This window comes from Euprymna scolopes, chromosome 43, assembly GCF_053919585.1.
Source record: "Euprymna scolopes isolate OS-2025 chromosome 43, ASM5391958v1, whole genome shotgun sequence".
NCBI classification, from domain to species: Eukaryota; Metazoa; Mollusca; class Cephalopoda; order Sepiida; family Sepiolidae; genus Euprymna; species Euprymna scolopes.
Window position 1 is genome coordinate 16,099,734 of NC_136524.1, and position 26,034 is coordinate 16,125,767.

The 26,034-nt window shown below is 34.6% G+C and overlaps 2 protein-coding genes across 3 annotated transcripts in view; one reads left to right on the plus strand and one right to left on the minus strand.

Moving 5' to 3' along the window:
* The window catches only part of LOC145268211 (uncharacterized), a 227,321-nt gene that overhangs the window by 97,927 nt on the left and 103,360 nt on the right, over positions 1-26,034 (minus strand). The window lies entirely within an intron of this gene.
* Positions 8,623-26,034, plus strand: part of LOC145268208 (C-Jun-amino-terminal kinase-interacting protein 4-like) — a 405,923-nt gene continuing 388,511 nt past the window's right edge. The window contains exon 1 of the mRNA XM_080123500.1: positions 8,623-8,753. Within this exon, the coding sequence (XP_079979626.1) occupies positions 8,697-8,753 (57 nt within the window). The 5' untranslated portion in view covers positions 8,623-8,696. The remainder of the gene's footprint in view (positions 8,754-26,034) is intronic.

Sequence of the window (26,034 nt, forward strand, 5' to 3'; positions counted from 1 at the left end):
CTGATATCATTTGTAACACTGTTGTCTAAATTATTTCCCAATTTCAAGTCATTTCCTCAAATATTAAGGGAAAAATATATTATGTGGTCATTTTTTCTGTTAATTTGTAACTTTTTGCACTCTGTTACTATTCCAAAATCAACCTACCCTAACATACAGGTAGTATTATAGATTATGCAAATTTTTAAACATATCTTTTATTTGTAATCACAATAGCTTTAATACAAGAAAATAGTTTCAGAGAAAATAAATTTTTTATATGCAAATCTGTATTTGGGAATAAAAAAATTTGATGAGGAAATGATGAAATCCATGAAATTTGCCCCCCCCCCCCGCATCATGTAAGTCATGAGATGCATCATGTGTACCTTTTGTTGGAATTGTAATAGGACAACAGCAGTAATATAAGTATTGCTAATCTGATGGACAATTATCAGTCACATACTAGTCAGCCAGTAGATATATATTTTAATGAAAAATTAAATAAAATCCTAAACCTGAACCTGATTGTAATACTGATAAATCTAAATAAAGTTAAGATTGATAATAATGAAACGATATATTTGGAATCCATATTCAAATTTGTTTACTTTTAATTATTATTGTATACCCAATGAATGCAAGTTTATTAATCCAGAAAGAGAAGCTAACAGACAAGTGAAGAATTTGTTGTTTCCTCACAGCAGTTCTTTTAAAAACAATATTTAGATCAGCAGTTTTTTAAGATTATATACATTTAACTTCTAAAAACAAAACAAAAAGTTTGCAAGCATTTCAAGAAAATTTGACTCAGCATTTTGAGAAATGATTAATAAATCTGGCATTCTCTTTATATCCTGCAGCTGGAATGTAGATAATCAAACATAAAAATTTTTTTAAGAAGACATTTTGAAATCTTTGAATGCATATCTTTATCTCCAGTACATTCTTTAGCATATAAACTGCTGTCTCATCCGGTGTTGCACGGGACTCTTAACTTTCAGTTTTGTTCTGCTCATAACCCCCCCCTCTCCTCTGACGTTTTGCCCTTTCTTTTAATTAATTTCTTGTAAGAAAATTAGTACATTTTTGAAAAAGTTATTCCAAGAAAGAACAAAAGTGATTGGATATCTTCTCTCTATTTTTTATTTCAATAATTATTCAATAAGGAGTAAAAAAAAAAAAAATTCAACATGTATTTATCACAGTTATAATTTACTAGCATGAATACCCGGCGTTGCCCGGGTGGACATGAAGTTCGGTTTTAATACAGCTGCTATACTCCATCATTATCACCACAACAATTTAAAAAAAAAAAAAAAGGAAAAAACCACAAAAATATAATCACCTAAAAAAGAAGTATCAGATATTTCGGCAGAAGGGATACAAAGAGAAGAAGCTATTCTTAGGATATTGAGTACTTTTCGATCAGTTTAAGCGAATTTCTTTCATGCTGCCTCAGTCTAGAAAGATTTCTTGTTACAGTCTGTTGTAACGAAAATAAACTGAAAATAATTCAGTTTTAAAAATAACAAAGTAGAATTTGTTTTAACCGAAAAAACCATTATAAAAATGATTAGATATGACTTAATGCATTATCAAAAAAAAAAACAAATCGCAGTTATGATTTCAAAAAATCACACTACGTAACAGGCGAAATAAGAAAAAATATTTTGTTTTAATTTGATTAACCGCTGATAAAAAAAATGCCAAATAAATAATACAAAGTTCAGATTTATATAATAGATTATATGTCCAACACAGCAATTTTTGTGAAATTCCAATGTGATTTTGAATAATTTTAAACAAACAGCAAAAACAATGTATTATCTTATTTATAACTTTAAAATAAATAGATATAAATATATTTAATTAAATTTTTTTTTAATGAATAGACATAAATAAATATATATATAATTATTTATAAATTTACTGTACACTTTTTAACCCTGATCCCCAAGTGGCCTGGGCTTTTGATAAATGGTGATTCCTTTATAATATATATATATATATATATATATATATATATATATATATATAATGAAGAAGTAAAAATTAAGTTTACAAGCCAAAAGCTCCTGTAAACTTAAAGTGAACATAAATATTAATATTCTGTAAAGTGAATATAAATATTAATATTTATATAGTAATCCCAACCAAATAAAAAAGCTCAATACGACCAATACAGGAAATACAGCTTGTCATTAAAGAACACAATTTAAGACTGTAGTTTATATTTTTCATGAATTTATTGTCCAATAAGATACTCAAAAAAGAAATATTAAAATTTCTTTAATCTGCTGAGTTTTAAAGAAATGCATTCTTCTCATCAGAGGAAAGATATTAGCAAATGAATATTATAATGAATAATATTCATTTACTAATATCTTAAATTATGTTTATATATATATATATATATATATATATATATATATATATATATATACTAGCTGTACCCTGCCACGCGTTTCAGTGGCTCAATTTGGTGTAATGGAAAAATTTAATAAAAAGAGAAAATGCATGTTTCTTATATTAGTACAGCAATCCACTGCAAAAAGTGAAAAAGAAGGCGAAAATGAAAGAAAATGGTACTCTTGCAGAATTTGATCTGGATCCTCGGGAATTTCTGTCAATCATTCATGGTTTGGACTTGACCAACAATCAGTGGATGAAGTCGAATGTAGCAAAAATGTTGAAACGCTAAATGTGTTTTTTGTTGTTGTTGTCTTACAAAAATGTGAGTTAGTAATTAATATTTGGTTGATGATGGGGGGGGGGGTTACTATACACAGATTCGAAAAAGTTGTCCAAAAACAAATAAATGAAAGCAAAGGTAAGGTAAGTTACGTTTTTACCTAATTGGATAATTGTTTAGTGTTTTTATGTAATGTAAAATGTTTAATCGGCTCAAAAAACAGAAATGGTCGCAGAATCTGTTGAATACGTTAAGTTTGGGAAAGTAAGTTAAAAACTAAAAACTATACAAAACAGTGTCTGAAACTCACCGAATATATGTTACCATGACATAGGCTGGCATAATCGGTGGGTTTCTGACAGTATTTTGTATAGTTTTTTTAGTTTTAACTCACTTTCTCTAACTTAAAGTAGTCAACAGTGTCCACCACCATTTGTAGCTTTCAAATACCCCGATAAACACTGTTTTTCGAGCCGACTAAACATTACATTAAATGAAAAGGGTTTGTATTACTAAACACAGATACAAAGAAGTTGTCAAAAAATAAATATATAACAAATAAATGTTATCAAAGGCAATAAAAGTAAATGTTCTACCTAACTGGATAAGATTTTAGTGTTTTTATGTAATGTATAATCGGTTCAAAAACATTCAATATTTATCAGTATATCTGAAAAATACAAACAAATGGTGGCAGACTGTATCGAACACGTTAAGTTTGGGGAAATTTTGAGAAAATGAGTTTAAACTAAAAAACTATACAAAATACTGTTAGGAACTCACTCAATATATGTTACCATGACGTAGGCTGGCATATAATCGGTGGTTTTAAACTTTTGCTCGATACAGGTGACGACTTTTAAAAGTCCCTTTTAGTGATTACCTGGTTTGAGGATATTTGTACAACTAAACGGCAAATCTGCTCCAAAAAATCCGGTATTATTTTACTTTAAGGCCCGTTTCACGTTCATATATAACGAAATATTTTATTGTAGATTTCGGTGTGCTAAAAACGAATCTGCAAACCGCTTCCGTAGCAAAAAGAAAATTTTCATGACATGAAGAAATTACTTTTTCGAAAAGTGGGTGATCAGTTTACAATGTAAATTTAACTTAGAATGAGCACCCACTTTCTGGCCACCTGAGAGAGGGGCATTTTTCTGTGTTTCTTGGCTAAAAAGTTTTTTGTTTGATTTCTTTTGTATGGTAATAACCCCTGAACTCTGGGACTATTTTCCATTTCACAGCCGTAGCCTTCGTTTACGCTATGCATGAGCATAAACGAAAGCTATTTAGCCAATAAACATGGGAAAAAATCCCCCCTCTCTCAGGTGGCTAGAAAGTGGGTGCTCATTTTAAGTTAAATTTACATGGAAAAATGATCGCCGCTTTTTCGAAAAAGTAATTTCTTCATATCATAAAAACTATTTTTTTGCGACAGAAACGGTTTGCAGATTCGTTTTTAGCACACCAAAATCTACAAAAAAAATTTTGTTATTTACGAACATGAGACGCACGGCCCTTAATGGAAAATTATATCAAAAATCCGGGGTAAAATAGTTTTCAATAAAAAGAGCAAATTAATTCGATAGAAAAAAAATGGATGCAATTTTTTTTCTTTTTTCTGTGTGTTTCTTGGCTAAAAAGTTTTTTGTTTAATTTCTTTTGCATGGTATTAACCCTTGAACTATGCGTGAGCATAAACGAAAACTGTTAAATATGCATTCGCGTACCAAACTGCCTTGTCAAAAAACCTTTAAGTCAATAAACACGAAAATAAATGCCCCTTCCTCAGGTGGCCAGAAAGTGGGTGCTCATTTTAAGTTAAATTTACATGGAAAAGTGATCACCCACTTTTCGAAAAAAAAATTTCTTCAGATCATGAAAACTATTTTGGTACTCCTTGGGCGTTGAGTTCCATGGCGACCCGCAGAATTATTTAATGGTCGTTCCCTTAGTACCCCCCTAGTCAAGGCTAACGCATGCGCACGTAACATTTTTTATTTATTTACTTACGTGGTGGAGTTTCTATACTGATAGGTTTTTTGAAATTTTTTCACTGGATTATTATTGATTGAACACTAACCAGATTATGAAAAAAAATTGAAAAAAAAAAAATCATTTCAACATTTGAAAGAGGTACTCACTTTTTAGTTACCATGTTCTTTGAAATTTTGCAGAAATAAGTAGTTATCATGATATAAAAAGTTGTATTATGCATTGTAATGTTTGGCGGCCATCTTTTTTACGTGCGTGTATTTGTTTATGGCGCGTGTGCATGTAAAAAGATGGCCGCCGAAGAATACAATGCATAATACAACTATTTATTTCCGCAAAATTTCAATGCGATTTGCGTGTTCAGCATACTCGGAAACCTATAATGTCGTCATTGAAAGGAAAATTGTGGAGGTGGACCTAATCTAAAAAAATACCAAATTATTAAACATTTCTCCAGCATGTTAGTGAAATTTATAATACTTTAAAAAAATTTTAAAAAAACAACAAAAAAACTCACCTTTCATAAAAAAGAATTAAAAAAAAAAAAAAACACCCACAAACTTACTTTGAACTGAATAAGTAAAAAAAAAAAAAAATTTTTTAAACTCGAAACTTTCATAAAAACAATAAAAAAAGTCATGTTCAATCTATTTTTTTTTTTTTGAGAAACAAATATATTTCTGACTTACAAATGCAGTAGAGGCTCATATTATTTTTACTTTCTATGGTTTTGATATACCGCGTTTTTATTGGTTACAAAATGGGTGACTGATTTATCAGAACGTTGTAACTAAAAAGTGAGCACCACTTTCAAATGTCGAAATAATGATTTTGTTATAATTTTTTTTTTAATAATCTGTTTAATTAGTGTCCAATCAATAATAATCCAGTGAAAAAAAATTCCAAAAACCTATAAGTATAGAAATTAAGCGTGGGAGTGATGGTTGTACAACATCGCCTTTCGCACTTTTACAAACAGTATTTACGTTAAGTCTTTTCATAAATAATTTTTAAAAAAAAGTAACTAAACCATTTATTGATAATTTGTCACGTGTACAAACATTTATTTATTTACATAGGCTTAACTCTTTTCATGAATAAGAAAAGTTTTACTCTTTAAGAATAATAAAAGGAAAAAGTTACTGAACATTTATAAAAGGACTTACTTCTTTTCATGAAGGCCAGAGGAATAGTTGGCCGAAAAGTCGTGAAACAACAACTAATAAAGATGAGAATAATAGTCCGCAATAAATAAAAATAGTGCTAATGCAGAGAGCGATCCGCGCTATTTTTTAAATCATATTTCCACGTTTAATTAAAGTTTTACGATATGCTTTTTTTTTTTTATTCAATTGTAATTGACAGAATAGGTACAAAACATCCTCCCCTCCCCATGTTAAGAATGACTTTTTAAATAATAACATTTTTTCAGCATGGATCACTCTCTGCATGAGTATCATAAAAATTAATACAAATGATACTTATCTCAATAAGTGAAAGGCTAATTTCTACTGGAAATAAAATGGCGATAATCTCGCAGTTCCGAAAAATATTTTTTTTTTAATTTAATATTTTTATAATTCGCAATGTTAAATTATTTTAATAACATGCAAACATTCCTTGTCTTTAAAAATAGAATTTCTGAAAATTTCAATTAAATTGGTAACATAGAAATATGGTTTTATACGCTTTTAACGAACCAAACATTACATTTTTATATATATAGATTTTGGATAAACAAATGAAATAAAAAATGTAAAAATAAGAGATGCCTATTATACTTAGCGATGTAACACTGAAAATGTTGTCATGCCAAATCGTCAAATCGTAGTGAAATCATTCCCACGTGCATTCTACCGGAAATAAACTTTGACCACAGGTACACATTTAAGAAAAATATTTTTATTTTATTTTATATATTTTTATAATTTGGGATGTTAATTTATAGACTGTCTGAAGCTTTCAAATAAATTGGTAATGTACAAATATGGTTTTATTGATAACGAACGAACCCAGAATTACATTTCTAATTTGAAATTCAAAATCGTCAAATTGTCGTGAATTGCCTGCAAACCGGAAATAAAATGGAACATAGTTCTGCATTTACGAAAAATATTTTTATTTTATTTAATATATTTTTATAATTCGCGAGGTAAATTTATTTTAATAACATAAAAACATCCCTCGACTCTAAAGATGGGTTGTCTGAAAATTTCAAATAAATTGGTAACGTAGAAATATGGTTTTATTCACTTTTAACGAACCAAATTTACATTTATATATATATATATATATATATCTATATATATACTAGCGGGGGTGAGATGGCCCATGTTGCCCAGTCATAAAATATGCTTAAATATGGTATTTTAATTTATCCAGAGTATAATAGAGTCAATTGTCTATCGATTATTTCCTATGATATTGTACCCAATATATAGTCTTGATTTCAAAAGTGATATTAAAAATTTATGACTTCGGTACCATCAGCTAGAATCGAAACTGAAACCGATAGCAAAATTTGTAGTGTTCTAGCCTGAGATGTTACTGTGTGGCCATCATCAGTTGGATAAGAAATCATTAAAAAGAAACCAACATAACATACAAATGTATGAATATATATTTGCGCATGCGTAGAAGAGCAGTTTAAGTTGATTTACACTTGTAAAGTTCTCATTTATTTCAATTTTGACTTTAATTTTTTTTTTTACTCCTTAGTAACTATTTTAACCGAGTAAAGATCCATAAAAATGGTCCACAAAAAATTTGAGTTACCCTGTGCTGCTCTGTGACATTTTGTTTTGGAGGAAATACAGTTTGAAATGGAGACAGATAGATATAGTGAGTTTTATAAATGTGACTAGCTGGGGAGGGGTCGCCTGGCTTTGCTCGGTCATAAAATACGCTTAAATATGATATTTTAATTTATCCAAATTTCGTATATATCATTATAGAGTCGTGACTTCAAAAGTAAAAAAAAAATATTATTTGGGTACCATCATCTAAAATCAAACCCAAAAAGCAAAACTGTAGCATTCAAAGCTGGTGACGTTACCACTGTACCAACGTGACATGCATGTGAACTGATTAAAAATTAAAAACCAAGATGAATGTACAAAATGTATAACGATTTTTTCAATGTTGACCTATTTTTGACCCCTTAAAAATTTTTTTACCAGCTAACAACTCATAAAAGAACAGTTCTTAAAAATTTCAATCATTTGAAGCTCCTAGCACCACTCTGCAACTATTAGTTTCGGAGGAGATAGAGTTCGAAAATAGGCAAACAGACATATAGCCTTTTATATATTAAATTTGCATTAAATTTGATCCAGTTATTGGACATCAATGAAGCAAATTTCCTTGCATTTCAATTTTTTCTTAAAACTCCTTTAAATTTTTAACATTTTCTAGAATGAAGATAATATCCTAGATTTTTGTTAAATTAGAATAAGGATTCTAGACTTGAGGTTTAGTAGCATTACACCTAGATTTTAATCTTAGTAACGTATCATAAAATCTAATAATTTTCTGTTCAGAACCCTAGTATTAACCCTAGGATGGGTATTGTATACTACATGTATGAATTAATTTTACCTACCCTAGGACGGGTATTGTAAAATAAATAAATCCTAAAATGCAGTCTTTTACCAATTTTTAGTGATGTTTCTACTTCTGGCTTGGTCAAGATCTTTATAAGTAATTCATAAAAAGAAGAAAACATATGTAAAGATGTTAAATAGTAAGGGTACTCCACTAGTACTTATTTGATGATTTAAATTTGCAGAGGAAACAGCATATAAACAGGAAATAGAGGCCAGTCCCATAGCTGATCTTTGGACCATTGTCTCCTGAACATGGACTAGACGAAATGACCTCGTATGAGATAGGACATACATGAAGAGTGGGGAAGTTTGAAGCGAAAAGATGTGATACAAAAATGACTTAAGAATCGATTATAAAAGAAGAGGCCAGATTCTAGAATTCAATATCTCAATATTTCTCCCCTCTGGGATGATACAAGATGATCTTGGATGAAGTGTTGTCAGTCTTGAGGACCATTGAGTGTTCAAGACACAAGGTATGTTTTAATTATACTGTTTATGGCTTACTGAATTGCATTCAATAATAAACAAACATTGAGTTGATTGTAGCATATAAATTTAACAAATTCCTTTGACAGGAGGTAATGCAACAAAGATAGATTCATATTATTTGGATTCTTTGGACTACTACTCTCACTTTGAGCGTTACTTGCACAACATTTCTGTCAGGTGATTCTTGTTGGACTCGGGAATCTACATAGAATTTTGAATGAAACTCATTATTTAAATCACGAGGGTAGCATACCCTTGTTCTGTCAGCCATGACTGGGTAGAAGTCCTAAATAATTTGCAATTGTATTTTTGGGTTGCTTGCATTGAAGATTGAAATTTCAATTCCAAAAAGGTAACTTTTACAACTAAATTTGACCAAGTACTCTAACCATTGCAAGAACCAATGATGCAGCGGAAGTGTACTTGGTGAAATTCATTTGTAAAAGTTACGCTCTTCTGGAGGTTGAAGGTTCAAGGTGCAACACTCAAAATTACAATTGCGAATTATTTAGGACTTTTACCCAGTCATGCTTGACAGAACGAGAGCATACTTGCTCCCATAGACTAAATAAAGGTTTGTTCAAAATTCCATGCAAATTCTGAATTATGATAGCCAAGTATGTTCAATGATGGAGTATTGTTGCCACATCTGCTAGAAGCATCTTATCCTGCCTTGACAGAGTTTAAAATAGACTTTGTAACCTTAGTGGGGGATGCCCTTTTCTCTTCCCTGAAACCTTTTTCCCACAGAAGAGACGTTGCAAGCCTGTCTCTGCTTTATCATTATTTTCATGGCAAGTGCTCATCTGAGCCCCAATCTATGGTCCCTGCTGGACTGACTTTCATGAGAAACACTCATCTAGCTGAAATCATTATCAATAATTTCCCTTACTCTTTATTTGTGCCCAAACTTAAACATAGATTCTTCCTTAGAACTGTATGCCCGTGAAAGTTTGACTTCTTCATGATTTTTATTTTTTGGGGGAGTGTAGACAGTCACCTCCTTGTTAGCTTTAATCAAGTTTCCATAGATTGTCTATGTTCCTTGAATCTAACTGAGAGTTCTTTGAGTCATAATGAGAGAGTTCTTGGAGTCTGTTAAACACATTTACTGCATATTGAGATGATAGATTTCTGTCGGTGTAAACTGCTTTCCAGTCAATCGCTTTCATGGGACCCACAGTTGGTTTTTTCAAAACTCTAAAACTCAGTTTAACTGTGGCAGAGACAATTCGATGGTCATATCCCACAGAAGAGAAAGATGAGTATGCTCGACAGTCCTTGATACTCTTCTGCCACTTCTTATGGACTAATATGAAGTCTAGTTCTGCTGTGATTTGGATATTCAAAGGTCCACAGCTTATTGCTGCTCTTCATAAACTTAGAGTTAGTTTCATAGAGATTAAATTCCTCCATTAAGTCAACGAGATGCTTGCCATTATAGTTGGTTTCTGCATGGAAGGTGTATTTAACATCATCTATTCCAAGCTTAGTGTTGAAGACCCCTGGTACTAAGAGAAAGTTATGAGCTAGAACATTCTCCAAAGTAGAACATAGAATATTGTAAAACTGATTGATTTCCACATCACTACTTTCGTTGTGGGGATTATAGCAAGATATGACTTGTTTTAAAATTACCCTTGAAGTCAACACTAACAACTCTTGATGATATCTTTTCTACACTCGATAAATTCTCTATAGCTTCCAATGAAAGCAGAATGCCCACACCCCCTACAGATGAGTTGGCCGAATTTTCTCCAGAGGCGTTGACTAGATGATAGTCTTCTATCTTGTGGTACTCAATGTCAGTGTCAGGATGGAAGAAACGATGTGGTTGAATGGTAATGATATCGATGTTCTGATACTTTATTTTCACGAAACTGGATTTAGTGTTCTTATGTTGAACATGCTGATAAAAGCACGGTTTCTACATGATACGAGTTTTGATTTCATTCCTTCATCATTAGGATAGTCCACCCCGAAAGGTTTAGAGCTGTTCTGTTATGATTGAGAATGGTAGGGGCTGAACCAATTGACTAGTTCTCTGTGCATTTGGAACCCTAGTGCAATTTGCAGTAGTTCATAAGCTTGTCAGTATCTGGATACTTTGCTAGGGCTATCAAGGGTGTTTTTGTTGTGATACCATCATTAGATGGGTTGCCTACAACAGCTTAAGAGAGACCCATCTAACCTTATCGAGAGAAGAATATTCCACACCAGTTTCCCAATCTGTTATTTTACCTCTGCTTTTCTACTCTCAACCAACAAACAGTAAAGTTAAGAAAACGTTTTAAGACTCCAATATTGAAATAAACAAAATCAAAACATTGTTTTTCTTTCTGTCTTCTGTTGTTGTTGAAACAACAACAGAAGACAGAAAGAAAAAAAAAGTTTGTTTTGATTTTTTTATTTCGATATTGGAGTCTTAAAACTTTTTCTTAATTTTACTGTTTGCTGGTTGAGAGTAGAGAGTGTCACTGTTTTCAAAAACAACAAGTACACTCATTAACCCTTATCCTTGAGTGGTGACTCCTTTATAAAAAAAAAAAGATACACCTGAAAGTCAAAGGTGACATCACCTAAAACGTTTTGAAAATAACACTCATGTCGAAAATTATTTGTTTCCAGATAAATTTGACGCGTGAATAAAGCCAGCAAAAAATAAAAAGATAACATTAAGAAAGAAATGAGGGGTAAAGAAGTTAACACAGGTCTTGTTTGAAATGAAAAATAGGTTTTATTTACAGAAAAAGTTGCAAATTGTTTCCCTTTGCCGGCATTAATAAAAAACGTCAAAATAACGTAGACAAAACACACTCGCTATATTACAGAGATACAAAACAAAAAATGCTGGTTCTTCTATATAAAGCAATGTTTTAAAGGAAGGGTCGTTTGTTAACACGACTACCACAGAAACATTACAAAGTAAAAAGTACTTCCGAAAATAAAACCTTAAATAAAGAAACGTACTCACAAAAAATAATGTACAAAGTTCTTGCAATGGCACCTTTTAAACTTGTCAGTTTAAAGGCTTGCTACTTGCTCCAAGTCTTGGAAAGGGTCTGTGAAGCTTGTATCACTTTAGGTGATATTCTTCGAATTTAAGTTTCTTTCCCTGAAGAAACTCTCTCCGTAGCAGTGCCTAATAGAAGTTGAAAGGAGAACCGCCTCGTCGCATCTACTGTGTTGTACAGTTCTTCTCCTTGGAGGGAAAGGCTTTAGGATTCACGCTCAGCTGATGGGATGCTTGTCCTCTTGCCTAGCTGCAGAATTCAAAAAGCAAGCCCTCTTCTCCTGGACCTCGTGACCTCAGCACAACTGAGCTAGCCGTGTTTTATTAAAAAATTGTGGTAGTTTCATACAAAAAAAGGATACAAAACCAAATCCATTAAAACAATAAATATAAATATAAATCATGAACCAGCATAAAAAATATAAATATATACACGGGGGGGGGGGGATACAATTGTTGGTGTAAAAATAGAAAAAATTCCAACATTCTTCCCCAACAGAAAATGGCAGTCAACCTACAGTTGGAGGGCACATGTAAAATTTACAATACAAAATTTTTCCCAATGCCACGCGATGTATAGTCGAGACATGTTCAGATAAAAAAAAAAAAATCAAAACAACAACAACGACTATATCGGTCTAATACCACAAAAAATCATTTTCATTATCAGACCTCCTCCTTCTGCGTCTTTGAGGTCTTCCACTTGATCCCACATCACATCCAACACCTTGGTCCGTAGGTTGATCAACAGGGGTAACTGCTTCATTAGCGTTCTCATTAGGAGGATTAGCCGCCTGGTGAGAATGAGTCAAGCATAACTCTAGAGGGTACAGGTGCTTTAGCAAATGGCTATGAATTCCACCATCCGATCTCCTCAATTTAACAGATCTTACACTTTCATCATCTCCTCCCACGAGTTCCAATACCCTACCCAAGTACCAATAAGGCCGAGATTTAGCACAATTCTTCACCAGAACAACGTCATGAACCTGGATAATATTATGAAAGCTATTCTGGTACAAGTCCTTACTCTGTTCTCACAAACTGAGTAGGTATTCTTGGTGCCAGACTCTGTGGAAATCCTTCAATAGTAGGTCCCGCAAATCCAATGCCTCCACAAGGCTCGTTCTTGCAGGGGGTTCACCCATGAACACATCTTTGTCTATTCTAAGGAAGACCTCACCATTATAATTTGGGCGAATGAAACTATTGGGGGTAATGACTTCCAAACCAGAATCACCTGAACATCTATATGTGAGAGGTCTAGAATTTACAGCATTTTGTATATCAGACATCTCAGTTAACAAATCGAAGTAATCGACTCTACCCCGACCTATAGACTTGTATAGGCACAGTTTAAGAGTCTTGATCAATCTCTCCCAGACACTGCCAAACCAGGGAAAATACATGGGTACTTTCCTAATCGATCGGAGAACTCATCGGAGGTATACATCCTCTCAAACAGACTACTACTCACCACAAAGGACCTAGCATTGTCCGAATACAAATGCGTAGGAATACTATAAATGTTGACAAACCTAATCATAGCTGACACAAACGAATGCATACTCATATCATCGATGAATTCCAGGTGGACAGCTCGAATACTTAAACATGTAAACAACAAGAGATAGACCTTCTTATCTTTCGGTCCGTATCCATAAATGACCCGTAAAATCCACTCCTGTATGTAGGAAAGGTCGAACCAAATTAACCCTATGTTTACGCAAATTTGTCACCTTAGGGTATCTAAAGGAAGTAGAGTTCTATTTCCTACACAAACTACATGAGGAAATTGCAGTTTTAACTGCTTGCTTTGCCCTGGGCACCCAGAAACCAGACAAACGAAATCTGTTAAGAGTGGAAGCAATACCCAGATGTTTACAGTCTGAATAACTGTTTAAGATTACAAGGTATGTAAGGTGTGAATTTCTCGGCAGCAGTATAGGGTACAAAACCTCATAATCATAAAAAAACTTGGTTTTACCCATCCTTCCTCGGGTTCTAATCAAACCCTCAGCATCTATAAACAAGTTTAGATCTGCAACTAAATGAGACACCTGTTTGCCTTGCGGATTCAACAAAAACTGCTTTTTCTCAGAGAAAAACTGCGACTGCACATACTTGAACAAATATAACTTAGCACACAGTGCAGGGTCCCTATCACGCTTCTTCAACCGATTTACAAATCTAAACAAATAAGTAGTCACCCTCATTAGTTTAGCGAACGAAGAATATCTCTCCAAACTGATTAAGCCTCCTTCTTCAGGGGCTGGCCCCACCTTTTGAATGGCATTAGACAGAACAACCATGCGGTTGTCAGCACTCAAACAATTCAGCTCACTAATGGGTCAATTAACACAGTCATCTGCTAACCAGGCAAGTCCATAAAGCCAGAATCCGAGCTGGGTCTTAAATTTCTTCAGAGCAATACCTCTTGTGATCAAATCAGCAGGGTTATCCGACGTGGGCACGTATCTAAATCTAATGTCCACAAAATATTTTTCTCTTATCATACCCACATTCTGCTTAATATCTTTTAACCTGTTTTTTACAAACTGGTTTTAGTCTTGAGGATATCAGACAACACCCAAGACAAAACAATCTGTGCATCAACCGCTATAGAGATGTCTGAGAACACCATACCCGGATAAGACTCTTTAGAGCCAAATAAACCAACAACAACTCCAAGGTTGGCAAAGTTCTACTTGCTAAAGGAGCCACCTTTGACTTGGCAAATATCAAATTCTGAGAGGACCCCTGCACCATATAAGCCGCAAACCCATAGGTCTTCTGAGAGGCATCACAAAACACCACCAGTTGAGCCAGAGCCGAACTATCCACCACGTATCTAGGAAATTCCAGAGAATTCAGTTGCATAAGGTCCTCAAATAAAATATTCCATGCAGACAGATATTCAGCCGGAATCTGGGCATCCCAGCCCAACTTCAATTTCCACAGCTCTCGTAAGAGCATTCTCCCCTTAATTGTAATTGGGAGACAAAGCGACAAAGGATCAAAAACACTAGAATTTTGCGAAAGTATCTCTCGCTTAGTACTTGCACCAGTACGGAGGGCACTGTAGGAAACGCTAATCTTATCGGCGTTAGGATCATATAAATACCCTAGTACCTTCTCAAAACGGGAATTGTGAACTACCAAACTCCCATCCTTTTCCATTTGAGATCTCAACAGCTCATTATTAGAGTTGCAAGACCGTAGTAGAAAATTACCTTCTAACATTATTTTGCTAGCTTCCTGGTAAAGGGACAACAATTCATCAGGGCTATTATGGGTTTTAACTAAGTTGTCCACATAGAAATGACTGCTAAGCATCTTTATACAGGTATTCTCTTCATACTTGCTCAAGTGATGTTTAAGCACATAATTTAAAATGAAAGGACTGGCAACAAATCCAAAGATGAGTGTATTATATTGGTTGGTTGATTGATTGATTGATTGGTTTTACGGCATATCAACCTATGTGGTCATTTAATGCCGGAGTCCTTTTTTTTTTTTTTTTTTTAAACTTTTTTTATTGGGAGGGGGGGAATGACTTTTTCAGCCTTTCCTCCCTTTTTTTATAAAATTGAACTAAGAAATTAAATGTTGTATTTATACATGGATGTGTATATTTGGGTAACTTTAAATTTCCTTAAATTTTCTTATATAAATTTACTTTCCTTAGGTATGCTAGAATATTTGCTGAGTTGACCTTTTCAAAAAGGTCTTCCATATTGCTTTCTGTATAATATAATTTTCTAGTTGGGGCAAGGTCATCACACCCAACTAGGAGATGTTTTACTGTGAGTGTCTCCTGGCATGGGATGCACTCTGGCGCCGATTCTCCATTTAGTATATAAGAATGAGTAAAGTTGGTGTGCCCTATGCGCAGCCGAGTCAGTATCACATCTTCTTGGCGTGATCTCTTGATGTCCGGACATCGTTCCTTAAGTTCAGGTTTGATTGAGTATAATTTGTTGCCCTCTTGCTGACTCCACCGCAGTTGCCATTTTTCCTGTATGTATGCTTTTATCTGGGGTCTAAGATCAGTATGTGGAATCTTAAAATTGTCAGTTGGAAGGTGAGAAGATCTTTTTGCAGCTGTATCTGCTCTGTCATTGCCTTTGATCCCCACATGGCTGGGGATCCAGACAAGAATAATGTTTTTAGTAGTTGAAAGGATATTGATTTTTTCTATTAATTTTGTTGTTAGTGGATTTTCTTGTTTTTGATTTTGTATAGATAATAGGACTGATAGAGAATCTGTGAGAATGATGAAGTTTTTGGTGGTTTCCTCTGAAATTATGTTGAGCTAGATCGATAGCTATAGTCTCTGCAGTGAATATAGATGCTTCATTTTGAAGATGTCTCTTCATTGTGGTTTTATGGTACGTTGCTGCACATCCAGTGTGATTGTTGCTTTTAGACCCGTCTGTGTAGATAAAGGTGTAGTCTGAATATTGTAATTTTAAACGTTGAAGTTCGTCGTGGTATTCAATAGGGTTTGTGGTAGATTTGGACTTTTTGTTTAGGTTGAGTTTTATTTCAACTTGTTTCATGGTCCATGGGGGTGTTTTAGGCAGTATGAAGTTGTGAATGCTGGAGATTGGAATTTTCGATTCTTTAATTTCATTCGGAGCCCGAACGTTTTGATAGTTTTTCTTCTCATGTTAAAGAGTTCTTCATATTTAGGATGGAAGGTACATTGGTATGCAGGGTTGTTTGGGCAAGACTTCAGTTTCAGTAAATATTGAAGGGCTAACTTTTCTCGCCTTAGATCTAGTGGGGGTTCGTGTGCTTCCGTGTATAGACTGTTCACGGGGGAAGTTCTGTATGCTCCTAGGGCCAATCTTAGGCCAGTATGGTGAATAGGGTCTAGGCTTTTTATATATGATGTTCGGGTTGATCCATATATGAAACAACCGTAGTCTAGCTTTGAGCGGACTAGTGCTCTATAAAGTTTAAGGAGTGTTTCCCTGTCTGCACCCCAATCGGTATGTGCTACCACTCTCAAAAGATTTACAGCTTTGTTACATTTTTTTTCAGATAGTTTATGTGTGGGATGAATGTTAACTTTTTGTCAAATAAAATCCCTAAGAATTTGTACTGGTCAGTAACTGGTATGGGCATTCCTTCCATGGTTAGGACAGGATCATTATGCATGTTCTTTAGTTTGCAGAAATGCATGCATTTCGTTTTTCTTTTGGAGAATCTAAATCCATTCTCTTCCGTCCATCTCATTACTTTGTTTAAGCACAATTGAAGCTTCCTTTCTATTATAGATATATATCTAGATCTACAGCATATTAGGAAGTCATCCACATATAGGGAGCAATCTACCCCAGGGTTAAGGTTTTTTACAATGTTGTTAATTCGGATACTGAACAGGGTCACTGACAGTATACTCCCTTGAGGTACTCCATTCTCTTGTTCTTTCAAGTCCGAGAGAGCTGTGCCAACCTTTATTCTGAACCGTCTATTTTTTAAAAAATTTTCAATAAAAATTGGCATTCTACCTTTTAGTCCAAGCGCCTTCAGATCCCTTGTAACACCGTACTTCCACACAGTATCGTAGGCTTTTTCCATGTCAAAAAACACTGCTGTTAAATGTTCCTTCCTTACAAAGGCTTCTCTGATGAAGGTTTCAAGTCTGACTATGTGGTCTATTGAACTTCGGTTTTTCCTGAATCCTGTTTGAAATTCTGTAATAAGATTCTCTGTTTCCAGGAACCAGATTAGTCTTTTGTTTATAATCCTTTCCATGGTCTTACAAATGCAGCTTGTTAGAGCTATTGGCCTGAAATTCAATGGATCTGAGACGTTACTTGATTGGGATTGGATGTTTGAGTTTTCAGATTTGGGGATTGGTATTATTGTGGCCTCTTTCCAGGTCTCGGGTACGTTTCCACTGGACCATATAATATTGAAAATTTCAAGTAGGTATTTCATTGAGGTTTCTGGAAGTTTTTTGAGGATTTCATATGGAATTTCATCGGGCCCTGTAGCTGTGTCATGGGATTTGGTTAGCGATTCTTTTAATTCAGGCAAGGTAAGAGGTTGGTTGTATTTTTCAGTATTTTGTGATTTAAATAGAATTTTCTTTTTCTCTTCCTTTTCTCTAATCTTTTTGAATTTCTCTGTTTGTCTGTCACATGATGAAATTTTTGATAAATTATCTGCCAGGTTATTGGAAATGTCTTTTTGATCGGTGTATATTTTGTTGCCTTTAGAGATGTGGGATATTGGTGTACTACTACACTTTCCTTCTATTTTCCTCATCATGTTCCAAACTGTTTTCGCCTTGGTATTCACATTAATTTTGGATATATAATTTCTCCAAGTTGTTCTTTTGGATTCCTTTATGATTCGTCTGGCTTTTGCTCTGTTGTTTTTGAAGAAATCCAGATTTTCGCTTGTTGGATACTTTTCGAATTTTCTCAAGGCAGCTCGTCGAGCTCTGATGGCTTTTCTGCATTCTTTTGTGAACCAAGGTTTGTTGTGATTGTTGGTTTTGGTTGTTTTCGGTATGGTATTATTTGCTATGTTTGTGAGTGTTTTAATGAAGTAGTTCAAATGGTCATCTTCATCATTCTTTTCGATAATTAATCGGTTTTTGCACTGTTCCTGGAAGTCTTCCCAATCCGCTTTATGTAGGTTCCATTTCGGTGTTTTTTGTTCAGTGCTAGTACTTAGACTTTCCAGGATGATTGGGAAATGATCACTCCCACAGGTGTCATTGTGTACTTTCCAGTCATAGTCCATATATATGGAAGGATCACATAAGGTAAGGTCAATGGCGGTGAAAATACCTGTTGCTGGGTACATATAGGTGTAGTTTTGATTATTAAGGAGGCATAGATTATTTTTATTTATTATGTTTTCTATTTCTTTTCCTTTTTTATTTGTTTCTTTACTTCCCCATATTACATTGTGACTGTTGAGATCTCCAAGTAGAAAAAAGGGTTTAGGAAGTTGTTTTATTAATTGAGTTATCTCAGTTTCGTTGATTGTATCTTTTGGAGGGATGTATATTGAGCAAAGTGTTATAGTTCTATGTAGAGTCACTGAAACTGCAATTGCTTGCAAGTTTGTGTTTATATTTATTTGTCTTTGAGGGACTTCATTCTTCACAAGTATTGATGTGCCTCCAGAAGCTCTGTCCGTATCTTTATTTATGTAGTTGTAAGATGTGTAGTGTTTTATGTTGATGGTATTATTTTCTTTCAGAAAGGTCTCCTGTAGACAGACAAGTGCTGGGCTCATATTTGTTATTAATAATGTGAGTTCATTTTGGTTTGCTTTTATCCCTCTGATATTCCATTGTAATATTTTGTTCATCATTTGGAATTGTGTTCAACTTCCATCGTCTCCAATCCCTCAAATCTATTTTCTGTTGGTCCCTGTTCGAGATATAGATCGGGATCTTTCTTTTCCTGTTTTTGTTTGTTTTTTTTTTTTTGTCTGGGGGGATTTTTGATTCTTTTCTGGCTTGTGATGTGTTTGATGGTTGTTCGGTTGTTTTTGTAGAAATGGTTTGTGGTTTTGTTTCTTTTTGTGGTTCAGTAGTGTCTTTACTTAATTGGATTGGTTGCAGACATTGCACTATTCATTTTCCTCATTTCTTCTAATAGTTCTTTCATTTCCTTTATTAGTTTGCTTAGGACATCAATTTTCTTGTCAGTTGTATCCGTTACATGTATATGACCATTTTGATTGTTGATTGGATTAGTTTTTTTTGTTGCATCTGCATATGTTTTAGTTTCGATGATTTTCCTGGCCTCTGGGTAGGATATATTCTTTATATGTTTTAGTTTGGTCACTTCTTTTTCTCTTTTCCATATTTCGCAATATCTAGAGCCAGCGCCATGGTTTCCCAGGCAGTTGGCACACTTGAAATCTTTTCTGCAGTCAATGTGTGGGCCACTTTCTCCACATCTTCCACACACTGGTAATCGTGTGCACCAATCTTGATGGTGTCCAAACTTCTGGGACTTGAAACATTGGAGGGGGTTTGGAATATAAATTTCTACATTTATTTTCATATATCCGACTTTCACTTCTTTGGGTATGGTGAGGGAATCGAAAGTTAGTATATATGTATTGGTATCGATTTTCTCACTGTTTTTTTTAATTTGAACTCTGCGAACATCTAACACATTCTGTTTCTGTAAGTTTGTCCTGATTTCCTCCAAGGGACAAAGCGCAAGTTCGTGGCTTTTCACTACTCCTTTGCAGGTATTTAGGGTTGGATGTCTGTAGCATTTGACTTTGATGTTTTCAAATAATTTTAGTTTCAATATTTCTTTAGTTTGTTCTTTGTTATGGGTTTCTATTAGTAGGCTGCCGTTAAATTGTTTTTTAATAGACTTTGGTTTTAGAGTTTTAAGATTTTTTTCAATTTTAAAAGGTGATAGTTTGCTCAAAGGAGTTTCCTCCATTGATTCTATTACTACGAATGTTGAGTTCCTTGGTTTTATCGTCTCTTCGTCAGAGCTACTGATGTCAGAGACATCAGAGTGGGTTCTCTTTGGGTGGTTGGGTGATTTTTGGGAGGAATAAGCCATATATTTTGTTTTCTTTTTTCGTCATCTTTGTTCCCCACCCACCTCGGAGTCCTATTTGGGAAGAGCCTGGGGGGAAACCCATTCGCCCAGCCTCTACAGGGATACAATGATGATATAACCGACTTTGGTGGTATCATAATGATTATCTGTTCTCTCTTGATATTGCTATGGGATCTGTAGCAATCCTGAGGGGTTTACAGCCTCGTCATCGATATTCACACCTAATCGATTGACCCTCAGCCACCGCTTTCCATCATATATTAGGGAGTAGGGTTATTTGTGGGAGAGGGGGGATGTGTTGTATTAGTAGTGAGTTTTTGGAATGGGCAATATATGGTGGGGCTTGGCGTGACTGGCCGATTGGTCGGATCGGGCCTCTCCGACTGCCCGTCTAATCGAAGTAAGGGCCAAAGTAATGTGTTGCGGTGCCTAAACTTCTATGTATCCTGGTTTAGGTTCGCTCAATCACCAGGATCATGTCCTAAGACTTTACGGGTAGCAACCCACGGCTAACTGGTTGCCCCATTGAGGGATTTTTACCCTCTGCAGGGGGGCAGTCGGTTTGTTCTCATGCCCTACCGACAGGGCAAAAAAATAAATAAATAGATAATTTAATAGAATATATTTGTTTTCTTTTTCTTTCTTTTTTTGTTGTTTCTTTTCCTTTTTAAAATCTGTTTCTATTTAACCCATAGTTGGGACCCTAACAGGTACTACCACTCCGGGTCAGGGTGGACCTGGGAGCAATGGCAATTAAGAGGTGGCTCCACACTCCCCAAGCCCGTAAGCCAAACCTCACCATCGGATGTAGTTTAAGGTCATATCCAGTACCGGGAGTAAGGTAGGAAAAAATAAAATAAAAAGGGGGGGGGGAATAGGCTGTTGTTTTTGATTTTGGTTTTGCAGAACATAATTAAGTTTTACAAAAAAGATCAGAAAACAAAAAAACGTCAATGTAGGTGCATTTCGTCTCAGGAAGCCACAGGGCAGCCTGATCTGGTAGCACCAGGTATTATATTGGAAGCAAACTAACTCCTCGCCTAACTGTTATGTAATGGATGGCTGGAACCATCTGATACATAACTGAAAAGAAAAAAACTTCTTTAATAAAAGATTTAAAAGAGTGGGCATCGAATAATCGATTGTCCACCAGTTGAAAAGAGAAAGTGCTTACGTCATAAACAGAGAAATCGGACGACGATTTTTTTGTTTACAAAACAAAGAAATGTGACATTCCTCGTAAGCTCTGGAAGTACAGATATTGGCATGAGTGGTAAATCCACGTGTCGGTCAGCTGAAGATAAATCGGACGATCGTCCGAGGTCAGGAACCGGCAAAGAAATTGTCAAAATGTGACTAAAGAACGCATGTTCTATTATCGATCAGCTGATTGACAGATCGCGTGGATAGGAAAAAAACAAAGCGACAAAAATGCCAATAAAAACGGTGATGTTTGGAATCTAACGAGAAGAAGCAGAGAGCTAGCAGAGAGAGGAGAAACAAGGGACAGCATGTGTTGCTGAAGACCGGATCGTTGAAATATCATTTCCCTCCTCAGAACACTGTGAGAACACTGTTACCATCGCGGTGAACTTCAAAACCACCAAAAGAAAAGAAAAGACGAACTGGTTAAATTGTAAATATATTGTAAAATATAATTTTATACAAAAACAAACGCAATTGTGAGTTACGTCTTTTAATGCATATTTTTAAGTTACGGCTGATCGTTCTAAGTTGTCAACCACTTTGTTTTCAGGTTCAACATTGTTATGACATTTTTGACAATTGACGAGAGGCAAGATAAGGAAAAAGTGCCAGTCTAAGGTGAGATAACTCACTAGTCTTAACTCGTTGTCATGACAACCGCTTAGTAAACAGATGAACCCACGGACGATCGACGTAATTAAAACTGCTATGTGCCACAGCCAGGGGGTCCTACGCACTACTACGATTCCCAGCCTGGGGACCACACCACAATACAACATAACTTCAAGAAAAAACAGAATTTATTTTTATCCGAGTCCTTTTTTAGCCTGATCATAAGAAAGGCTTTCCTGACATCTGTGAGTAACACGTACCTATCTGTCCTAAATTTAAGCAACAGGTCCAACATATCAGTGAACAGACTTATGCCTGGGTAGGCCGCTTCATTAAGAGAAGGACAGCCACCTGTCTTTAGAGAGCAATTAAACATAGGCCATATTTTAGTGGTACTTTGACAGTCATTCTTAAATACGGGCCTATGCGGGATCAAAATATAATTTTTATACTTATAAATCATGAACCAGCATAAAAAATATAAATATATACACAGGGGGAGAGGTATACATTGTTGGTGTAAAAACAGAAAAAATTCCAACTCTCAAGATGAGAACAATAGTCCAAAGACTTCAAATAATATAAATAATCAATCCTCATCTAAAAAATTCAGGAATGTAATAACAAAGATAGAATTTTTGGAAGTGCCCAACCATGTGTAACAAAACAGAAATGGAGTGTTAAATAAGCTATCTTCAGATGAAAACAGAAATAAGAGCTGAGATAGATGTAATTAGACTTCCATTTGGGATGTAAAACTACCCAGAAAAAATAAAAGTTTCTCTACCAATACGGAATGTGGAGGTTATCACCATCTAACCAATGCAAAATCCATAGGAAGACAGAATTCTTAACAAAAAATCTCATTATACTTTATGCAGCTGGGCATAAGAAAACATGACTTTCATATGTACGTGAGCATATGAAAGAGTTTCTATTTTTAATATTGAGAGTAGGTACTGTCATTTAATGGAAGTGAAAGTTGAATTTGTTATTGTCGTTCTTCATTTTATTGCATTTTTCATTTCTGCTTATATTTTCTTATTTTAACCGACATCTTCATTCTTTCAACTTGTTGCTTTCATTAACCACTGCTACACCTCCATTCCACTCTACTAATCAGACCATATGTGCTCACACCCACACATAATTGTTGGCTTCAAAAACCTCTTTACTAGTAGGGAATATTGCTTTAAAAGTTTTGGTTAAAGAAACAACTAAATGCTATACATTTTTTGCTGAGGCTTCAAAAATTGTGAAGATTTCAATAAAATTCTAACTACATCTTAAATAAAAAATGTTTTTAAATTCTTTTAAAATATGAAATTCTTTGAAAATATTACAAAAAATATTTTTTAAAAATTAAATTCAATGTTTAATGTGGTTGAATGAAAATTTTGTATTATATTTGTTAATTTTTTTTTCAACTGACATTACAATGATCGTCTGTTATTCAAATATTCTAATCTAATCAGTTAATTTAAAAATAGTTTTTGTATTAATGAGTCACTGCTTATCAAGGCCCAAAGGACACTCAAGGATAAGTGTCAGGTGGCTGGTGAGAAAACACTCTGAGGATTAGGATTTGATTATTTTAAAGGACACTATAACAACAATTTGTAAACACTGAACTTGAAAACAACAATGTTGTAGTCAGCCAAGAAACAGTCCTGTGGTATTGTGTTCCATTGACAGATAGTTTTTGGAAAGAAACTCTGCTTATGAAAGTTCTGTTTAGCGTAAGGTACCTAGAGCAAGAAAGGAAAATTATTTACAGTGGTTGTAGCTGAAAGAGTTTTTGTTGTGAATGTTTTTGAGTACCTACCATAGAAATAATAACAGCATAGGGAAAGATCAGCAATGTCTCTTCTGTGAGAAAGAGGCTGCAGGAAAGAGAAGACGACAACAAAGTCGGTTTTGAATTCTTTTAATGCAGAAAAAAGTGCTATGAGTGGCACCTCTCCAGATGTGATAACAAAACTCCGACTGAAGACATATTTGAATCTTGTAGAGAATTGTGTCAAGAGTGAGGTACCTTCTGGAGCAATAGAATGAAAAATTTTCCCAGCAACCTTAGTAATAAATCTCATGCAAGTCTTCTACTTCAGTTCCTAGACACTTATCAAAGCAGAGGGCGGGGTTCTACCCATTCAAACTGAAGCAAAGTGAGGATCCAAGTGTTAGTAGTAAAAGGAGGGATGTTTGATTTTAGACGTAACCAGATACTTTTCTCCCAATTGTATCATGTGCTCCAAGTCAAAAGAATGAGAGAGCATAAGAAAGATCTTGATTATTAATGCTCTTCAAAGTGTTGCCATAAAAGATTATGTCATCTCCAAGTTTGTCTAGAATGGATCCTTGTAGCACACCAGCACTGATACTAAGTGCTTTGGATATCAACAACTATTTTGAAAGAGAAAGGATTTAATAGTTGAAAAGACATTTCCAGATATTCCATAGACATGAAAGTTTGCAAAACAGACCTTTGCGTGAAACTCTTATGAAAGACCTTTGATGTATTAACAGCTATTGCTCTAGCAAGAAAGGCTCCATTAATAAATTCACTGATCTTGCAGGATATTAACAGTCAGCATGAAATCCATATTGCTTATTTTTGTTTAACTGGTTGACAACTTCTCGATAGATTCAAACAACTCATCAGGAGACTAATTGATCTGTACTGAGATCTAAAAGACTGGTCTGCAGTATATTTAAATAATCGGCAAACTGACAAAATTTTCTAAGCAATTTTTCCTTTAAACAATGATTGAACAGCTTTGTAAGAAATAGAGCTAGTTTTGATAGTTGCCTTGCTGACATTAAGGTTCTTGATAAGTTTGGCAACATCCCAGACATGGATATTATTCAGAGTGTTTACCATCATGGGGGGAAGGATTCAGGAGATAGTTGGTGTTGATCACAAAAAGTGAAATTTGATGCAAAATATTTTGCAAAAAGTTTGGCTTTATCTGATGCTGAAGAAACCATTTCTGATTCATTAATGATTGGAATAGATTGAATATAGGTCTTACATCTATTTATGGCCTTAATTATTATTTGCTAAAACTTGTGAGAATTAAGCTTGACTTAAGGATTGGGCATAAGACTCTTTCACGTTTTCTACAACTATTTTGTAGTCATTGTTGGTTGGTTAGTTGGTTGGTTGGTTGTTTTTGTTTTATGGCATATCAATCCTTTTCGGGTTATTTAATGCTGAATCCAAAGATTTTGAAGAAAATTTTTTTTAATAGAGTATATTTGTTGTTTTCACGTCGGTTTCTATTCAACCCATAGTTGGGACCCTAACAGGTACTACCACTCCGGGTCAGAGTGGACCTGGGAGCAATGGTAATTAAAGGGTGGCTCCACACTCGCCAAAGCCCACAAGCTGGGGCCTCACCACTGGATATAGTTTAAGGTCATATCCAGGACCCCCATTGAGGGACTTTTACCCTCTGCAGGGGGGGCAGTAATGCCCCACCGACAGGGCCATGTAGTGATTGTAAACAGTTTTAAAGGTGGCTTTGGTTTCATAGCATTTATATCATATATTATTGAATTATAGTTTTGTTTGAAAAAAAAATGTTGACTAGATAAATCAATGGATACTGGAGAAATACAAGAATCTGATGGAATAATGCACACTAATTTGATGGACAATTGATGCATTATTTTTCCATACCTTTCCAATTCAAACATATTTGGTTAAAAACCGTATACATTCAACAGATAAGAGAGAATATCTCAAAAGGATCCACAAACATATTTTTTATTTGTTTTGCTTAATAATCTAACAAGAGTCATCCGTTCTTTCTCTTAACACAACCGACCCTCAGTCCCCACCTCTAGCTCATCTATAATATAAAA